We start from the raw sequence: 18,418 nt of genomic DNA, 5'->3' as shown, positions 1-18,418 counted from the left end.
TGGTAATTTCTGATATGCTGACTGTAAATAAAAGTAATCAAAGGGCAGGTGCAAACAATGGGTAAGTAAATTTTTTTTACATACGTCAATTGTTTTATTTTATTTTGACAAATTCCTTGCCGTAACATAATATCTCTGAGTTTCAGGTCCTCCTGACATTGTAAACAAGCTCTACATTGTGTAAAAAATTATTTTTCTGTACACTTGATATGTACTGTAAACAAATGCAATATAACTTAACATGACACTCTTACAGGCAATAAATAAATAAACATCTGTACAGCATTACAAAAATCACAAGTTAAAAAGAAAATTAAATTAAATTAAAGCAGTACTCATTTGTGGAGGATGCAGCAGTGCAAATTAGGATGCAGTGACTTAGTCCTGGCAAGTTAAAATGCAGTTCCTTCCCTCTTTACAGTGGATGTTGCATAGAAATCACTCAGATGTTAGTTTATCTACTTGATTTGGCTGATGAAATAAGATGAACTAGTATCACTACCTCTTAACCTCCACAAAGCATACCTTTCTCAAGATATAATGGACATAGAAGACTGTAAAGATAATATTCTTGATTTTAACTCTCAAATGACAAAAAAATAAATGTCAACACCACAATATTACAGCAGTGAACTATCTTATGATGGCAATAGTGCTTTAAATGTATTGTTGTACACCACATCTGCTGTTGTTATCTCATTTTACAGCTCTGTATTGTCGCAGGAACGAACATTTAGCAGGATGCCATTTTTTACATTCTAAGCAAGAAAAAAAGTGCAAAAATACCACAAAAAGCGGGCCTTCTAAAGACCGCTGCCCTTACAAACTGAAGCAAGACTGATGTACAGTGATGCAGAAACAGTAATTGCTCCCTTACAAAATTCTTCTATTTTTGCTTCTTTGTTATACATAGATGTTTCAGATCATCAAACATATTTAAAATAGGAAAAAGACAATCTGATTAAATGCAAATACAAGATGCAATTTTCAATTGATAATTTCATTTACTGATTAATGTCATAAGTGCAGACTAAAAAAAAACTCAAACAGAACCTGTCTGACTCCATGAAGTAGGCCAAAAGATCACAAAGGGCAATACCTCTTAAACCTATTTAGTTTAAGAGGTATTTAAGCTTTCATGTAGAGTCAGGCTGGTTTGGTTACCTGTTTTCCCTCATAAAATGAGATTTTCATGTGTAATTAGCTTTTTTACTAAATGAGTTTGCCTTTTTCTGATTTTAAATAGTTTGAAATACTGACGGAAAAACCAAAAAAAGAAGAAATATGTAACAGCAAATACTTTTTCACAGCACTTTGAGACTCGTGTCTGGATCTCCCAAAGCAAAAACAACAAATCGCATTATGGTCTCATATTCTACGGGGGCAACATGAATAAATAAAACCTCTGTCATAATCGTCAATACTTGATTGTCTGTGATAAAGATATCTATTTATCTTCATCTCCAACAATGACACTTCACTATTTACAAAGTGAGTCTAAGAGGTGTTTTTTTGGTGGCAAAACATGTGGTGCTGCATGCCAAATGGACTCATACGCACAATATACTGTATAGTATCTAATCTGGTATATCTTTATATTAATTCTTTGTCAAACAAATTCAGTTATTTGATAAACAAAGGAGAAAAAGTACAAGTTGTTTATTAAACCATAAAATCTAAAACATGCTTGTTTTTTCTTCCTTGATCTGGAATGCTAGGTAGGTAGTGTGTTGGAAAATATGTTTCCTTCCAAGCATGGATTTTTGACATATTTAATAAATAACTGAGACAAACAATATAATTTTATGCTAATGTGATAAAAAAATAAATAGTAAGTTTCTGTGGCAGATCCTTCTTTGTATCTTTTCTAAAATGCTTTGAAATTCAATAAATAATTTTGAATAAAGCAATAAGTGCTGATGAAAAAAAGCAGCACAGCATCTAAATATATAAATTAAAATTCACAAGTATGTCAAATATCTGTATCTTTACATTAGAATTAAGGGTCTTCCTAGGTGAAAATGATTCTGTGCAAAGTAATTGTGTGCATGTGTGTGTTTGTGAATCAAAGTGTGTAATACCTGGTTGAGCTTGACCTCTGCTGACCTCAGCACCTGCGTGTTTGCATCTCTTCCTGGATAAACTACGGTGTTTCATGTGGCCTGTAAACATGCTCATTTTCATGTAAACGTGAATCCAAGGTCTCCAGGCTGTCAGCATCACTGAAAACAAGAAACCACCCAAGTCCCAAAGGTTGAAAACGAAGAGATTTTGTCTTCGCTTGTTACCGCGTCATCCTTCACCCAAACAGCCACGCAGGACCAGTTTTGCAGATGCTGAGTTAAGGTCCCCCTGATGTCACAAACTCATAATCTTTTCACTTTTTGCCTTTAAAGTCTAAAGTGTCCCCCTATGAGTGGATCTGAGCTGTGCTAGCAAACAGCTTGTGCCAGCTCACGACTCGTTTGCGTAAGTCGATTTTGTCCAGCCACACGTAAGCCTCTCCGATGAGGGTCTTCTTCATGAACTTGCCTCCATTTGATACAAGGAATAGCTTGTAAGAGAAGAAAGGAAGGAATCAGTATCAGTTTTTGAAAAAAAGTGTATAAAAAGTTTGTTTTTCTAATCTTTCCTTTTCCTCGGTTCAAGTGTTTATTCTTAAATTCTAGTAGCGAAGTCAGATATATTGTGCTGTTCTAATTTGATTGTGTGTTTTTGTGACAGACCAGCAACAAAGTATTGTATAATTGAGAAGTGGACTAAAAATAACACTTTCTGTTATTTATTTAAAGTACAGAATGCATGTGTATACAGTGCCTTCGCTCTGATACCACTAAATAAAATCTAGTGCAAACAAATGTCTTCAGAGGCCATTTAATAGTGTGTGCACAGCTGCTCTGTGAAAGCCTCAGAGGTGCCTTAGAGATCATTAGTTAACAACAACAGCATCTTTAAAACCAAGGAACATAGCAGACAAGTCAGGGATAAAGCGGGAGAAGTTTAAAACAGAATTAAGTTATAAAATGACATCCCAGGCTTTGGACATCTCACTAACTCTGTGCAATCCGTCATGTCACAACTGCAACTGAAACAACGGCAAATCCTAAAAGGCTGTCCACCTGAATTGACAGGGCATGCCTTGGAAAGCTTTAATCAGAGAAGCAGCCGAAGAGCCCATGATAACTCTGGAGGGGCTGCAGAGATCCACAGTTCAAGTGGGAGAATCTTTAGACATAGCTGCAGGTGCACATGCCACAAATCTGGTCTTTATGAAAGAGCAGCAAGGCAAAAAAGAAAACATAGCAAAAATGCTAAAGGAAGTCCTATATGAAGTTTTTAAAAAAAGGCATAGAACAGACACAGCCAACATGCAAGAAGGCCTCCATTGCACTGTGTGGTGTAATACTATATCCCTGAACACATTATCCCCACAGTGAAGCATAGTGGTGGCTACCCTAACCCTAACCCTAACCCTAACCCAAGGCATGCTGCTATTAAAAATCTTAAAATTTATGAGATTGTCAATATTCTTAAATTATGTACTCAAGCTTTGGTTGTGTAAGCATCCACGTGAGTTACCTGCAGTGAGTGTCCTGTTGGGTTCATGCAGAAGCGAAACGTTTCATTGAAGGATGGCTCGCGGTCATGACGACACACTCTGGTCTTCTTCTTGATAATCCTTTTCTGGGTGGCAATGTTCACTACATAGAGCTTCACGTAAAGGTCTGTGGAGACAGACAGACATCGTCATAAAGACGACAATGCGGTGTTCTCATTCTTGTCAAAAGAGGTGATACAAAAGAACAGAAGAAAAATTAAGCCCAGTGATCAAGATTCAGAGACCGTTAGATATAAAAAAAGACTAAAAGTTTCAGCATGTACAACCTTTAATTATTGAACGGTTTGAATTCCTTGAGAGAAGTTGCATTTTAACATTTTTGCAGTTCTCTTCTTAAGCTGATCCAACTGGCCTGGACATCTCTTTCACATGTTTTATCTCCCTTCAAAGCAGGACAAAGTCAGTCACAACAATGTGTAAAATAATCTTCAACAAAGGGATTGCAAAGACCCAAAGTCTAATTGAAAGTCGCAGATATCTGTACACTTAGTTGTCACCACACTAAGGAGGTAATGTTAACACTGAGCATCTATACTTTTAAAGCAAATGCAAATTGAAGAAATGGCAATCAGCTTAAGAACTGGAACCAAGAGTAAATATGGCAAAATATGCCACTCTGAGAAGCATTCTGTGCTGAAGAAAGGAGGAAAATCTCTAAGTACGAAAATAGAAGCATTTTCATCTCATGTTTATAAAGTTATGCTGTCAGACTGTCTGCCAGTATAATAATGCATGCAAAATGTTCTACGTGTAGTAATAATAAACTGTATTGGTCAAGACATAATAAACATCTTACTGAAATATTTTTGTATTATGTTCTGCACTGCTTTTGGTGAGTTCCAAGTCCATTTAATATTTTTTATTTTTCATATCAAAATATTTTTTCTTGGTGTTGCTGCTGGTAATAAGACAGAATGGCACATTCCATGTTTAATATGTGCTGCTTTTGTAAGAGAATGGTATATAAGCCTATATGTGATCTACTTAGTTTTATGTGTGCAAATATCTAATATACAGGTACACTGAACCTGAGTGTAAGCTGAAAAGAATACTGCAACAACAGCTGTTGTGCCTCTGTTAAATAAGGCTGAACAGATGTTTGTGTTGGTTTTCTAGTATTTGGGTATGCATGTGCAGCTGCGAGACCATGTCACACTGTTCAGTTGTAAGATTATCTGGTGTTTTGTAATACCAGGTAGGTGGTCAGGAGTCTTAAACTTGTAAGTGATGTTGCGGCATTGAAGAATTTCCAGGACCAGTTGCTCCCCCTCTGTCCTCATCTCCCTTTTCAGAGCGATCTTGATCTCCCCCATCACCTGAGTCTTCCCTAAAAGCAGACATAAAAAGGTGATCATTCACAAAGCGAAGTGTCTTAGCTGGTAGACTATGTGGTATGACCTGTGTTTTCTGGATTCCTCTGCTGCCCTCTTGTGGAAAGTAACTTCAATAACAGAAAGCATGTTGAGCAACATCTACAGGGGTTGGACAATGAAACTGAAACACCTGGTTTTAGACCACAATAATTTATTAGTATGGTGTAGTGCCTCCTTCTGCGGCCAACACAGCGTCAAATCGTCTTGGGAATGATATATACAAGTCCTGCACAGTGGTCAGAGGGATTTTAAGCCATTCTTCTTGCAGGATAGTGGCCAGGTCACTACGTGATACTGGTGGAGGAAAACGTTTCCTGACTCGCTCCTCCAAAACACCCCAAAGTGGCTCAATAATATTTAGATCTGGTGACTGTGCAGGCCATGGGAGATGTTCAACTTCACTTTCATGTTCATCAAACCAATCTTTCACCAGTCTTGCTGTGTGTATTGGTGCATTGTCATCCTGATACACGGCACCGCCTTCAGGACACAATGTTTGAACCATTGGATGCACATGGTCCTCAAGAATGGTTCGGTAGTCCTTGGCAGTGACGCGCCCATCTAGCACAAGTATTGGGCCAAGGGAATGCCATGATATGGCAGCCCAAACCATCACTGATCCACCCCCATGCTTCACTCTGGGCATGCAACAGTCTGGGTGGTATGCTTCTTTGGGGCTTCTCCACAACGTAACTCTCCCAGATGTGGGGAAAACAGTAAAGGTGGACTCATCAGAGAACAATACATGTTTCACATTGTCCACAGCCCAAGATTTGCGCTGGCATGAGTGACCAAAGGTTTGGCTATAGCAGCCCGGCCGTGTATATTGACCCTGTGGAGCTCCCGACGGACAGTTCTGGTGGAAACAGGAGAGTTGAGGTGCACATTTAATTCTGCAGTGATTTGAGCAGCCGTGGTTTTATGTTTTTTGGATACAATCTGGGTTAGCACCCGAACATCCCTTTCAGACAGCTTCCTCTTGCGTCCACAGTTAATCCTGTTGGATGTGGTTCGTCCTTCTTGGTGGTATGCTGACATTACCCTGGATACCGTGGCTCTTGATACATCACAAAGACTTGCTGTCTTGGTCACAGATGCGCCAGCAATACGTGCACCAACAATTTGTCCTCTTTTGAACTTTGGTATGTCACCCATAATGTTGTGTGCATTTCAATATTTTGAGCGAAACTGTACTCTTACCCTGCTAATTGAACCTTCACACTCTGCTCTTACTGGTGCAATGTGCAATCAATGAAGACTGGCTACCAGGCTGGTCCAATTTAGCCATGAAACCTCCCACACTAAAATGACTGGTGTTTCAGTTTCATTGTCCAACCCCTGTACATTTAAACTGATATATGAATACTAGGTCGATACTACACAAGGATGGGAAAAATGTAGTCTGAATACTGTGCATGTTTACCTACTGAATTCATTTACATGGTAAATAATTTTATAGGGAAACTTTGCAGTTCATCTGCAATCTGGGGATAAAAACAAACTTGCTTTATTCTTACGGTCCTGTGAAAAAGTCTTCTCCCTTTCATATTATTTCTGTTTTCACTTTTCTGTCAGACTTTCACATTTCTGTTAGATTGTCAAATAAATTTTAGTATTGGATAAAGATAACCGGAGCAAGTACAAAAAGCAGTTTTCAGTCTATTATTTTATTTATTAAGGGAAAAAGCTATACAAACCGAAGTAGCCCTCTGTGAAACAGTAATTGTCCCCCTTGTTAAATCATGAATAAACTGAGATTAAACTACATTTTAGAAAGCTGAGCTCAATTTCACAAACCAAACCCAAGCCTGATTATTACCTGACCTGCAGATATAAAAAATAATGTAAACAGAACCTCTGTGATGCTGAAAGATCTCAGAAAGCAACACATCATGTGAAAAAAAAACCACACACAGTAGAACAGTAAACTCTTTTACATCTATCAGTCTGAAAATGGTTACAAAGTCATTTTCTAGGACTTTGTGATGCCAGAGAACCAAACTGAGAGCCATAATCCGTAACTGGAGAAGACATGCTGCAGTGGTGAATCCTCCCAGGAAAGGCCAATCATCCAAAATTACTCCAAGGGCATATTCATGATTCATCTAGGAGGTCACAAAACAACCTAGAACAACTTCTAAAGCACAGGAGATCTTGATTGTCTCAGTTAAGCCCAGTGTTCTAGATTTAACAATAACAAAGAGACACTGAGCAAAATGGCATCCAGGATAGCTCAATGGCCAGAACCACGGCTGAGCAAAAAAACCCATAAAGGCCAGTCTCACATTTGCCAACATTTTGATGATACCATCGACATTTGGCAGGGTTCTCGCCAGTGCATTTCAGCATAGTGGGATGCTACGCTGAAATGCTGAAAGTTTTTATGTCAGCTATTGTGCAGGTGCTGAGTCTGCTCCCGCTTCCTTTCACCCCAGGCAACCGGTAGGCTAACGGTAAAGCTGTCTAAAATCATGTCAGCCTCAAAGAGTGTGTATAAATGGCATCATATCAAGGACTCATTTCCAGTTATTGCAAACTCTTGATGTTAGCTGTTGTGCCAAGGGTGGCACACCTGGTAAATCAGGTTTAGGGGGTAACTTTACTTTCACATAGATCTAGGTTGGTTTGGATAGTGTTTTTCCCTTAATAAATAAAAAAAACACTTGAAAAGATCTTTTTTTTTAACTCAGGTTAGCTCTATCCGAAATGGAAATTTGATTGATGGTTCGAAACAAAAAAGTTCATAGAGGTTATTGTAATGTCATTCCAGTAATGAAAACACAACTGTGTGAATGAGTGTGTGTTCTCAGTAAAAAACAAATAGTGTAGATGTTTAAAAGGACCCAAAAGAGTTTCATCATATTCCTTGTGAATACAAAGTTGGCAACAAATAATTTTGAATCAGTTGATAATGTAAAAAAGCTTGAATAATGTAGTGTCCTAGTATGTTTTATAATTCAATAAATAGGCTGATCCAACCTTCTCCATCACTTTGTCCCATTGAGGATTTAATCACGTCTGTGCCATTTGGGATCTTCCCACTAAAGGCAAGAAAAGAAGAAAAGAAAAGCAAACTATTTATTTGTGGTCTCAAACACATTTATGGTTTAATAAACAATATAACATGACCAGAGTCTGAAAACAACTAAAGACAGACATTTTGTACATTTCAATCAAACAAAGGTCAAGGGTTCGACTTGGCCTTTGTCTGAAACATCAACTTCATTCTACCTTAAACATTATTTTCAGGACATTCATGTTTTTAGAGTTGACGTTTTAAAGTTTAGTCTACTTTCAGTAGAGATCAAGCTCAGACAGATGTCCTGACATTTTACTTTAAATGTGACATGTATTTTCCCATATCATTGTACCTATATCACTATAAATGTTGTAAAGCCATCATGCCCCAGTTGAATTTAAATGAGACTAAAACTGTGGTCATACAACCTTAAACTAGGATTGTTCTTTTTAAAGATTTACACTTTATCTGTTGGTCTAACAATGCTCTTACACTTAGTTTGTTGAATTATGGAGGCAAAAGGTTTAAGAAATTGTTTTGTAAACATTTGCAGCAACTTACATTTTTCCAAAGATGTGTAAATGTCTGAAATCTCTGTTGTTTCTAGTTAAAACAGGATGCTCATCCAAACCCCATTGTCTATCCATGAAAACACCCGACGTTAAGGTTCGAATGCTACACAAAATGCCAATTTTACAAAAAATATGCTGGGTTATTCTTTAACCCCAATCCTGGGTTTATGCAGCTGAAAGAGGTTTGTTGGTTTTAACAAATTATTGGGTTGAACAATGTGACCTGGTTTGCTGAGTTAGTGAGGCTAAAGGAGCCTCCTCAGCCTTCACAGACCATTTTTGCCTACACAACAACCAGCTTAGATTTCAATCAATCTCTTCCACATAATGTAATAAGAAATAGTGGGAATATAAAATTTATTTATGATGTTGTTAGTGGGTTGTGCAAATGTACTGCATTGCCATGCTACTGTAAGCTTCATATAGCTGTAGAAAAGTCACGTCACCCCGTCACTTTCTCTAGCTTCTCATTTGAAGGACTTTATTCTGTAGAAACAGTATGACAGAAAATATTGGCGGTTTTAATACCTCGGTAAACTTTGATAAAGGCAACCGACCCATGCCTAGTGGAAGCACATCTTTGTTAAAGTCTTGTATGACATGTATAAACAGACTAAGCCTACTTACAATCGAGGAACCTGGAAGATAGCACTGTCCACTTCATTTGTCTCTCCTTCTTCATCCAAAAGGCTGTAAGCACTACCGCTCAGACCACTGTCCAATGAAGCCGCGGTAACTGGGGCATCGCTGGACCTGTAGCTCGACCGAGCTGTGCACAGACATGAGCACACCATTCACCACAGAAAGATAGAAAGACAAACATTGCATCTTTGATCTGTGTGAAATAAAAACTAGAGCTAAGAAGCATCGGTTGACACCTAAAGCATTGTAAATCTGTCAAAATAAACATCAGCCTGTTATGCTGTGAACAAAAAGGACGGTTATTTTAAGAATTACAAGACCAGACAGTAGTGAATTGCGCACAAACATTGAGGAGGAGCAATAAACATATGGACACACATTTATTTAAAGCCTCTCTCAGCAAAGACAAGACAGTGATAGCGTAAACAGAAATATACAACATATATGATGATGCAGACTACACAAGAGGCACAGAGGTACTACTTTCATTGTTAATCACCTATATGAAGTATTGAATGTGTGAACCTCCTAACCATGGGTGATATTACTGGAGTTCAGTGCTGTGAAAAAGAACTTGCCCCCTTACAGATTTATTTGTTTTTTTTTACTTTTCTGTCACAATTATTGTTCCAGATTGTTATACTAATTCTAATATCCAAAAAAGATATCCAGAGTAAATACAATGAGCTGTTTTCTAATGATGATTTCATTTACTGGGTTAAAAAGCTATCCAAACCAACCAGGCCCTATGTAAAAAAGTACTTGCCCCCTTAGTTGAAACATAGATTGACACATTTCTGGAGTTCAATTTCATAAGCCACAACCATTCCTAATTCCTACCTGCATTACCGAATCAAGAAATCACTTAAATAGAACTTGTCTGATAGCATGTAGGCTAAAAGAATAAGTAGGCTAAAATAACTCAAAAAGCAACACATCATGACCCAATCTAAACCAAATTTAAAAACACACTAGAAATAGTCATAATCATAATAATAGAGAAAGTCGTTGAGCTTTCTTACTCCAGAGAACCACCAATGATAGCAATTATCCACAAATGTAGAAAACATAGTGGTGAACTTCATCAGGTGTGACTGGCCTCCCAATGTCAACATCTATAGCACTGCAGGCCTCACTTGCCTCACTTAAGGCCACTGTTCATGATTTAACAACAAGAAAATGGTGGACAAAAATGGCATCCATGGGAGAGTCTCAAGGCCCAATTATCAGAAATACAAAAGGTCTGTCTCACATTTACCAAAAACGTCTTGATGTTACCCAAGACTTGGGAAAATATTCTCCTATATGTCAAACGTTACCTGACGAAAAATGTCTGGCCATCAGTTGGTGGTAACCACAGCCAATTTTGATTAGGTAGGCAATTACTTTTTCACATAGAGTCCACTTGGTTCAAATAGCCTTAATAGGAGAAATCATCATTTGAGAAGTTCATTTTCTGTTTACTCCGGTTATCTTTGTGTGAAAAAGCAAAACCAAGGAAATCTAAATGGGGACATAAACTTTTATTCAGCATTGTAAATTATACTTTTAGATGGAGAATAGTTTAAACTATTTATAAAAGCATCCTTTTTGATTAAAACAGTTTATATGCTTAATATTTTATTTTAAATGACTTAGATATCTGTTCACAAACAGCTGACCAGGCAGTTTGAGTATGAAGGATACCAGATGTGTGGATGTGGTGCAGAAAAGGATCCATGCCAGCACAGCTTTCTTTCAGGCCACTTAACGCAGTATCATTGACAGATTGTAGACATCTACATTTCATTTAAGCATTTAAACTTTTATATAATTTTTATGAGTGAACTGTGTTGGTGGCCATGAAGGAACTCTGTCTCACTGCATGAATCTGGTGATGTGGCTGAATGCAGCTTTCTTTCTGCCTTCCTGTCTCACTCATAGCTTGTAGGACTCCCATCTTTCTTTCTGCAGGTGTGCGTTAGTAGTACTGCATCCTCTCTTTCTCTCATTCTCTCTTTCTCTCCTTGCTCCATCATTGTTTCAGTCACACGACAGAGGAGGGGAGACTCTTGGGGCAAACTCTCACCTCCGATGCTCTGCGGCCTTTCCTCTGACATGGCTTTCCTGAGGCTTACGAGTCTGCCGTCTCCTCTGCTCCCCTTGGCCGACATGGTCGATGGCAGGGCAGGCAGCCAGTCAGACTGGGCTCTCTGAATGGTGAGCACACCCACTACGCTGTGTCTCTGGTGCCTTAACGTGAGAAGGCTTCTCTGTCCTGGATGTGTTTGTGTTTTGCAGGGTCAACAGCATGAAAAAAACAAAAAGCCCTTGACAAAAGGTCATGGCATCGCAGTTCAAGATGTGAGAAGGCAGGAGCAAGATGGAGATTCAGAGCGCAGTTTATCTTCACCATGGTAATCAGCTTGATTGAGAATCACATGCAGCACAGTGTGCAGTGCACATTCACCCTTCCCCACGTGTCCCGAACGAGAGGGGTGCGCAGCATCAGCTGGGGTGCATTGTGGGTCCATTAAGGGTGTGGTGTACAAGCATGCACAGCCAACTCAGTGAAGGAGCTTCAAAAAGCTGGTGGTTGTTGGATTTGGAAGTTGAAAAGAAATAATAAAAAAATACTCAAAAAAAAAGAAATGAAAATGCTCAAATATATTATGTGGGATTGCTTGTTTGCTACAAAAGCTGGATTTATATGAAATAATTACAATCAGTAATGAATTTAACCATTTAACATAATTTGTCTTAGAACTAATGGGGACATTTGCTAGAGATTTAGTTGTTTTTATCATTTGAAAAAGTTTATTTTAAGGAAAAGAAAACACCTAGTAAAATTTCAAATATCATTAAATGTTTTTGCTAGCTTTGTTTTTTTATATTTAAGCCCTAATCGTATGTCTCTTTAGGTTTACTGATAGAAGGTCAGGCTACTAGGCAAAATGTTCCAGTGGGGTGTTCATTCTAAACACATGTAAATGCATTCAGGAGAAAGGATGACACACTGGAAACAACAGAGGAGAACCAGAATGTCTATAAACTGAAAAGCAGTAAGAGTAAGATAAAAAAGGAAAGTAAAGGAATGGAAAAAAAAGTCTAAATAAAAAATAAGAAGAGTTGAATGTGAGGAGGCTGTGGGGGCGGGCTCTATTTGCGTCTTGGTTTACTTGGTGGGAGGCGTTTTGGTGGCAGCTGCTGCTGTGACTGCTGTTGTGCTTCGCCCCGTGCTATGGCAGCAGATCCGCTGCCTCCAGTGCTGTTGTCCTGATGGTGCTGCTTCGCAGCGCTTTTGCTGGAGCGTGAAGCGCCATGTGAACGAGAGTGCTGGCTGTGTCCGTGGCTGGGGCTTTGGCTCTGGCCCTCGGACGTGGAAGGCTTCGATGTGCCTGGACTACTGTTGGATTTCTCGATAGTGGTCACCTGTGTGTCTAAAACAACCAGATTCACCAAATTACCAAAACTATACTTTACTTGACTGAACTGAACAGGCTGTGGTGAGCCTATGAACTTCTGGAGCATTCTTATTTATTGTTACTTTGATGTTATTTTGCAAAAGTAGGGAGGCATCCAAAGCCTTCCACAGCCATGTTGCTCTCTGTGGCAGAGTAAAGGATAGAGGGAAGCTAAGGCTAGGCCTCCGAGCTGGGTGACATTATGGCAACCGAGAAAACAAACCATGAAAAAGCAAAAAAGCATGAAGCTGAAGCTACAAGTGGGTGCATAATAGGCAGTGAAGGATACTGGTAATACAAACAGATAAACAAGGCAGAAGTTGACACCGTGGGAGAGAAATATAGCAAAAAGAGAAAGAAGAGAGCAAAAGGAATCACAAGGAAAAGGAATACCCAGTACAGGGAGGAAGGGAGTTAGAGTAGCAGAGAATCAGCAGGGTACAGACAGTTATTTGGGACTGACAGGGATTAAGTCAGGCAGGTAAGCAACTTCATCATGTCCTACCCTTGGCTGGATCTGGAAAGATCCCATGGCTTCGACTCTTGGTGACAGATGATTTGGGGGAGTCCTGACTATCATGCGCGGAAGCAGTGACTTTAGGGGATGAGTGCTGTGAGGAGGGTTTGGAGGAGGTATGACGGCCCTGGCCTGAGTGGGAACGTCTGTGGTGGTCGCCTTCGCTTTGCTCCTTAAGTGGGAGCCATCGAGGAATGTTGTCCAGCTGGGCTGTGTTGGACAGATCAATAAGAACCTGGAAACAACCAAAGGATGTTAGCAAATATTGATACATATGTAAGTTATTTACATTTTAACAAAAACAATATTGAATGAAAAAAAATTACCTCTCCTAAGAAATCATTAGAGGAGCCTTTATCATAGTCCCAAACAGTCACTTCCAGAGTCTTCTTTCTCAGCTGGAACACATACATTTGAAAATATAACATGCACCATCTTTCTACAGTCAGCAATGCTTGCAGAGGAAATCACCTGGGAAATTTATCACACACAACAATACATCTTTGAACTAATGTCCAAAGACACCAAGCATCCCAGCTACAGAACTGACTGTGTTGGATTTAGATCTTAGCGGCCCTCTATGTACTCTATTTATGACTACATTAGAATAACAGGAACCATACTCATGAAAATAAAACAAGCGGTCAGATTGTTTTATTTTCATTTCATTTTCATTTTATTAAATTAAAAGTTCAATTATTTACATTGTCTTATATGACCAACACAAATTAGTGCATCATTGTGAAGTGGAAGTTAAAGGATACAAGCTAGTTTTGTTAAGCTATTTTGCAGACAAAAAAATATTAATAAATATTAAGACTCTAGATGTCCAAAGCTGCTAGAAACAATATCTCAGAAGACTTTCAGTTGTAATTGCAGCAAGATTTGGTTCTACAAAATAGGGGTACTTGATACATATGGAAACTTCTCAGGTTCTTATCTCTGAAAAAACATTAAAAAGCATATTATGTCATTTTCCTTCCACTTATTAGTTATGTGCTACTTTGTACTGCTATATCATATAAGTCTTAATTAATCACATAAAATTTTTTAAGTGTAAGTTGACAAATTCGAAAAAGGTTTAGGGGGTGTGAATACTTTGCCAAAGCACTGTAGATGTAATTTGGCCCAGAAGTTTGTCATAGCACTGATGTAAGGTATATGAACTTAAATCTGTAGTAGTCAAAACATGTACAAAACTCACTATTGATAATATAGTAATTCAGTGTGTAACTGGTAAAACATTTGAATGTAGATCAAAGTAAGGCAGTTGTGAACTATGACACATTGCTGTCCCCTGATCCAAGCCCAGAATGTCTTGCAAAAGACGGAAGATGTTACATGCATTCCAAAAATATCCCTGCAACAATGTACCTGCTCCAGGTAGATGTTTTTGTAGATGACGGTCTGGTTCCACTCAGGATTGAGGCTCTTTCCTGCGTGTTTGGATTTTCTCTTGTTTTCAGCACTGTGGTAAAACATCACAAAATATGCACTTTGTTATCACTCAGGCTAACATACAAGTAAGTGAACCACCACACTGCGACAACGGCAAGTAGTTGGGTTAAAGGAGGGCACAATGTGATACTATAGAAGGAAGGTAATGAAAGTGATGAACACTGTTTTAGATGGTTAATAATGCAAAGACCTACGTGCATGGAAGGAAAGGACTGATGTCAGGGTGTGCTGCAAAAAAGTCCATTTTGTGGTCATTTAGTCTCACAGAATTTTGAAATCCTACGGTATTTAAAATGTGTTATCAAAACTCAGATGAGCCATTAAGAAATGAGCTTAAAAGAATTCCATTTGATATTTGCAAAAAGCCTGAAAGTCATGAAATAGGTGAAAACATGACTTACTCTGACAGCAAATAATTTTTAAACCCCTTAAGGAAGAAAACTGAATAAATGACTTTTTTCACATGGATGTTTTTTGCAGAGTATAGGGTTTGATTTAGGATTGTTGGGTATGAGATTTTAGTTAGTTTGGAAAACACAAGAACAATCCACTCTATGCAAAGTCACAGGTGTGTAGCTAATGTGACAGGGTATTAAGGGTGCAGTATGACACTAGAGATCAATGTGGAGATTTATAGAGGGATTATAAATGCCATACAAGGATTACTAAACAGGTCCTAGCTCAGTGTTTGGTTTTCAAATCTCAATGGTCAACAACAACAACAAACCATCTATCAGGAGAGGACAAAAGCACTGGGAGTTATTTGGTACGATGGGCTTTTTATTACCAAAACTTCAAGATATTAGTAAAGTTAACAATAACGTAAAGTAAAATCAAGAAATACAGCAGCATGAAAGGAGTTACTAACACACTGGACTAATAAACCACGATCCTTCTAAGTCAGCTGCCAAACTGACAATCACTTTTTTTTTTTACTAAAACACAACTAGAGTGGGCAAGTCACATACCTGGCATTCTGGACAACCATGACCTGACTGAGGGGTCCAGCATGCATTAAATGTAGAAAACAACATACAGAAACAATAGTCAGAAGGAGGATGGAGGTTCAGAGCGTCTCAGTGGAGTGTGAGGGCTTAAAGGAAGGAGAGTTTAAGCACGGAACAATTGTGTGGAGTAGGGGTGGGCTTAAGGCTTAAGGCTGTTGCCAATAGTGGAAATAATTCACCCATTAGGGAAAGTGAAAGCTTCAGTTTATCTTTCCTTTGCTGAGCACTTGGAGTTGAATCTCTAAAACTCTAAAAGTGCAAAATCTTTGTTCATTATTGGTTGTTGCTCTAATATGTTTAATGCACCAACAGATTACAATTCTAATTTGAAAGCAATCAACTTTTTAAGAAATTTAAAAAAATTAAGAACTTTTTGAGAAATTCCCTTGCTGAGTTATATAAAACAATCCGCCAAAACATAATGACCACAGACAGTAACTCATCTTATGTTCTGCACATAAAACTAGCATCCTGACACTTTTCATCTTGGTTAAGTTTATCACTATTTTCTCAGTCAAACAGAATCCTTGTTACTACACGAAACTTTGGTCAGTGTGGCTACCTGCTGTATCAGCCCATTGTATCCCAAGGTATAATTTCCAAACTGTGAGATGTGAAAAAAGCTGAAATGTACCATCTGTGATGTCACTAAACAAATAACTGCAACAAAATTCAACCATTTATTTCACTCTTGGCGGACTGATATGTTGCAGCCGGAGAGGCAGATTCATGCAGCCACCTGTGCGTTGTTCACAGAAATGTTCAGTTTGAGTTCTTTTAAATTGCTAAAACCATCTAAAACTGAGGTAACCATATGACTAGCCATTAGCTTTCCTCTGCTTTGAAAATGCCCTCACTTGTGTACAATCTCACTGCAACATGACACCTTTCCTCTATAGCTAATGGATTTAATACTAATAATTACTTCACAGAACTTTACCTCCAAAAATTCTAACTATTGCTCTAACCCTTTAGCTATCTTTGCCAAATCAGTTGATGCATTCTCTACACATACCGGGGACTGTATTGATATGCTGCCTTGTAGTGGTCAGGGTGTGAATGGTATCTGGTTGTATTTTACAGTGTTAAACTAGATTTGTTTTCTATAATGATGGAGCAGAATGGTTCACACAGAAACTTATGTTTGACCTCATTTTCAAAGACCCATTTAACAAAATTAGCATTACTAAAATAATCAACACACCTGAAAGTTGAGAATTTGTTTAATAACTATTTTACCCAATTATGTCTTTTGTCGTTGATTTGGATCACACCTACCAACTTATGTATATTTATATCTATTGCATATGGTATATTCAAACTAACAATCTCTACTTAATTTAGTGTCTGCTTCACAGCAACAGCATAATGTATTTACTTTTTTGTAGGATTGTAAATAAATTAAGCCTTTAAGGGGTAAAGCAACAGCCTTTCTCTACAGCTGGACTGCAGCTGGTCTTGCAAAATCTGTTTAAATTATGACACTCAGCCTTTAAACTCTCTTCATTTCATTCTGGGATAAAAAAAAAAAAAATCCACAATCAACCTGCTCCCAGCAAACCTCCACATGTATGTGGTCCATGCTGACTGGTCACAGTTGTTTTGGTGGAAATAGTTTTACTTCAAAACATGTCAATATTCATGACCTTATGGCAGACTGGTTTTCACGCCAAAGAGTCTTTGAGGAGATCCACATATTTCGGATAGCTTCAGCTAAAGAAAATAAATCTATTACCAACTTTCACCAAATCAAAGTATATTTTCTCTTTTTTTCTGTTTGCCTTAGGTGATTGTTCTCAACAACCTCACTTTGGTTGTTAGAGATCTGTGATGAAGCTTCAAAGCCTGTGTGGAGATTGCAGTTGGTGTCAATAGCTGTGAAAGTTCATGTATAGCCCCAAAGCATATACATGAGAATGTGCAGAAGGGTTTATGTCTATACAACCTCTCATCTAATAGTTGTTGTCAGCCCTGCAAATTTCATATTATTTTCCTTTGCTCCCTCTACAATTACACACTAGTACACATATCTGAGGCTGAAGGTCTTAGAGAGTGTTGGTCAAAATGCCCAGAGATGCGCATTATTAACTTTATCGTAAATGATCAATGAAATATACATCATTCTAGAGAAGATCTCATCTCAAACAGAAAAGAATGTGAAAGAGTAAATGGCTTTACATTGCTATCACTGCGAGAGAAGAGCCCTAGACTTTATGAAGGAGTGTGGATCATATTACAGGTAAAAATCAGTGGTATTGATTTTGTCTGCATTTATACCTGCAGCATGACATCCATCAACAGTTTAAACACGCAAACATTTAGCTTTACACTATTTACATAACTTTTATGTTGTTTAGCAGTGATTAGAAGCTGATAATCTCTGTAAAAAGGGGGCTGAAGTGAAGCCTTGCTTACCCTAAAATCTGATATCATAGTGATGTGGAGTTGATATCAAAGAAAGGGCATGTGCTGCACATCATATGATGTGATGGTAAGCCAAAATCAATTTTAAATTGATTTTAAAACGAATGAAAATTTGGTTTTGTTTGAAAGAAAGTGGCTCTCTGTGCAGCACTGATGGGAAAATATTAGATAAAATATTATTTCAGTCCTGCTCTAAAACATATGACTTTTTATCAACACATTTCACGTCCCTTTTATTCTTCTAACACTTTTATAGCAACAATGTCCTCAGATTATAACCTGCAGTTCTAATTAACTTTGCTCCCTTTTCTGAACCAGTTATGGTGTGCTTCCAAGTTTCCACT

General features: G+C 38.2%; 1 protein-coding gene across 1 annotated transcript in view; it reads right to left on the bottom strand.

The window, feature by feature from the left end:
• Positions 1–2,223: 2,223 nt before the first annotated feature.
• pcloa (piccolo presynaptic cytomatrix protein a) overlaps positions 2,224–18,418 on the bottom strand; it is a 63,175-nt gene continuing 46,980 nt past the window's right edge. The window contains exons 17-26 of the mRNA XM_047389354.1: positions 15,612–15,638; positions 14,560–14,653; positions 13,512–13,583; positions 13,174–13,420; positions 11,294–11,482; positions 9,211–9,352; positions 7,972–8,033; positions 4,812–4,946; positions 3,580–3,725; positions 2,224–2,554 (exon numbers count right to left, since the gene is read on the bottom strand). Of these exons, the coding sequence (XP_047245310.1) occupies positions 2,411–2,554; positions 3,580–3,725; positions 4,812–4,946; positions 7,972–8,033; positions 9,211–9,352; positions 11,294–11,482; positions 13,174–13,420; positions 13,512–13,583; positions 14,560–14,653; positions 15,612–15,638 (1,258 nt within the window). The 3' untranslated portion in view covers positions 2,224–2,410. The remainder of the gene's footprint in view (positions 2,555–3,579; positions 3,726–4,811; positions 4,947–7,971; positions 8,034–9,210; positions 9,353–11,293; positions 11,483–13,173; positions 13,421–13,511; positions 13,584–14,559; positions 14,654–15,611; positions 15,639–18,418) is intronic.

The sequence above is a fragment of the Girardinichthys multiradiatus genome, chromosome 17 (assembly GCF_021462225.1).
Source record: "Girardinichthys multiradiatus isolate DD_20200921_A chromosome 17, DD_fGirMul_XY1, whole genome shotgun sequence".
Classification (NCBI taxonomy): domain Eukaryota; kingdom Metazoa; phylum Chordata; class Actinopteri; order Cyprinodontiformes; family Goodeidae; genus Girardinichthys; species Girardinichthys multiradiatus.
The sequence above is the reverse complement of the archived record's forward strand: the minus strand, read 5'-3'. Positions and strand labels throughout refer to the sequence as shown.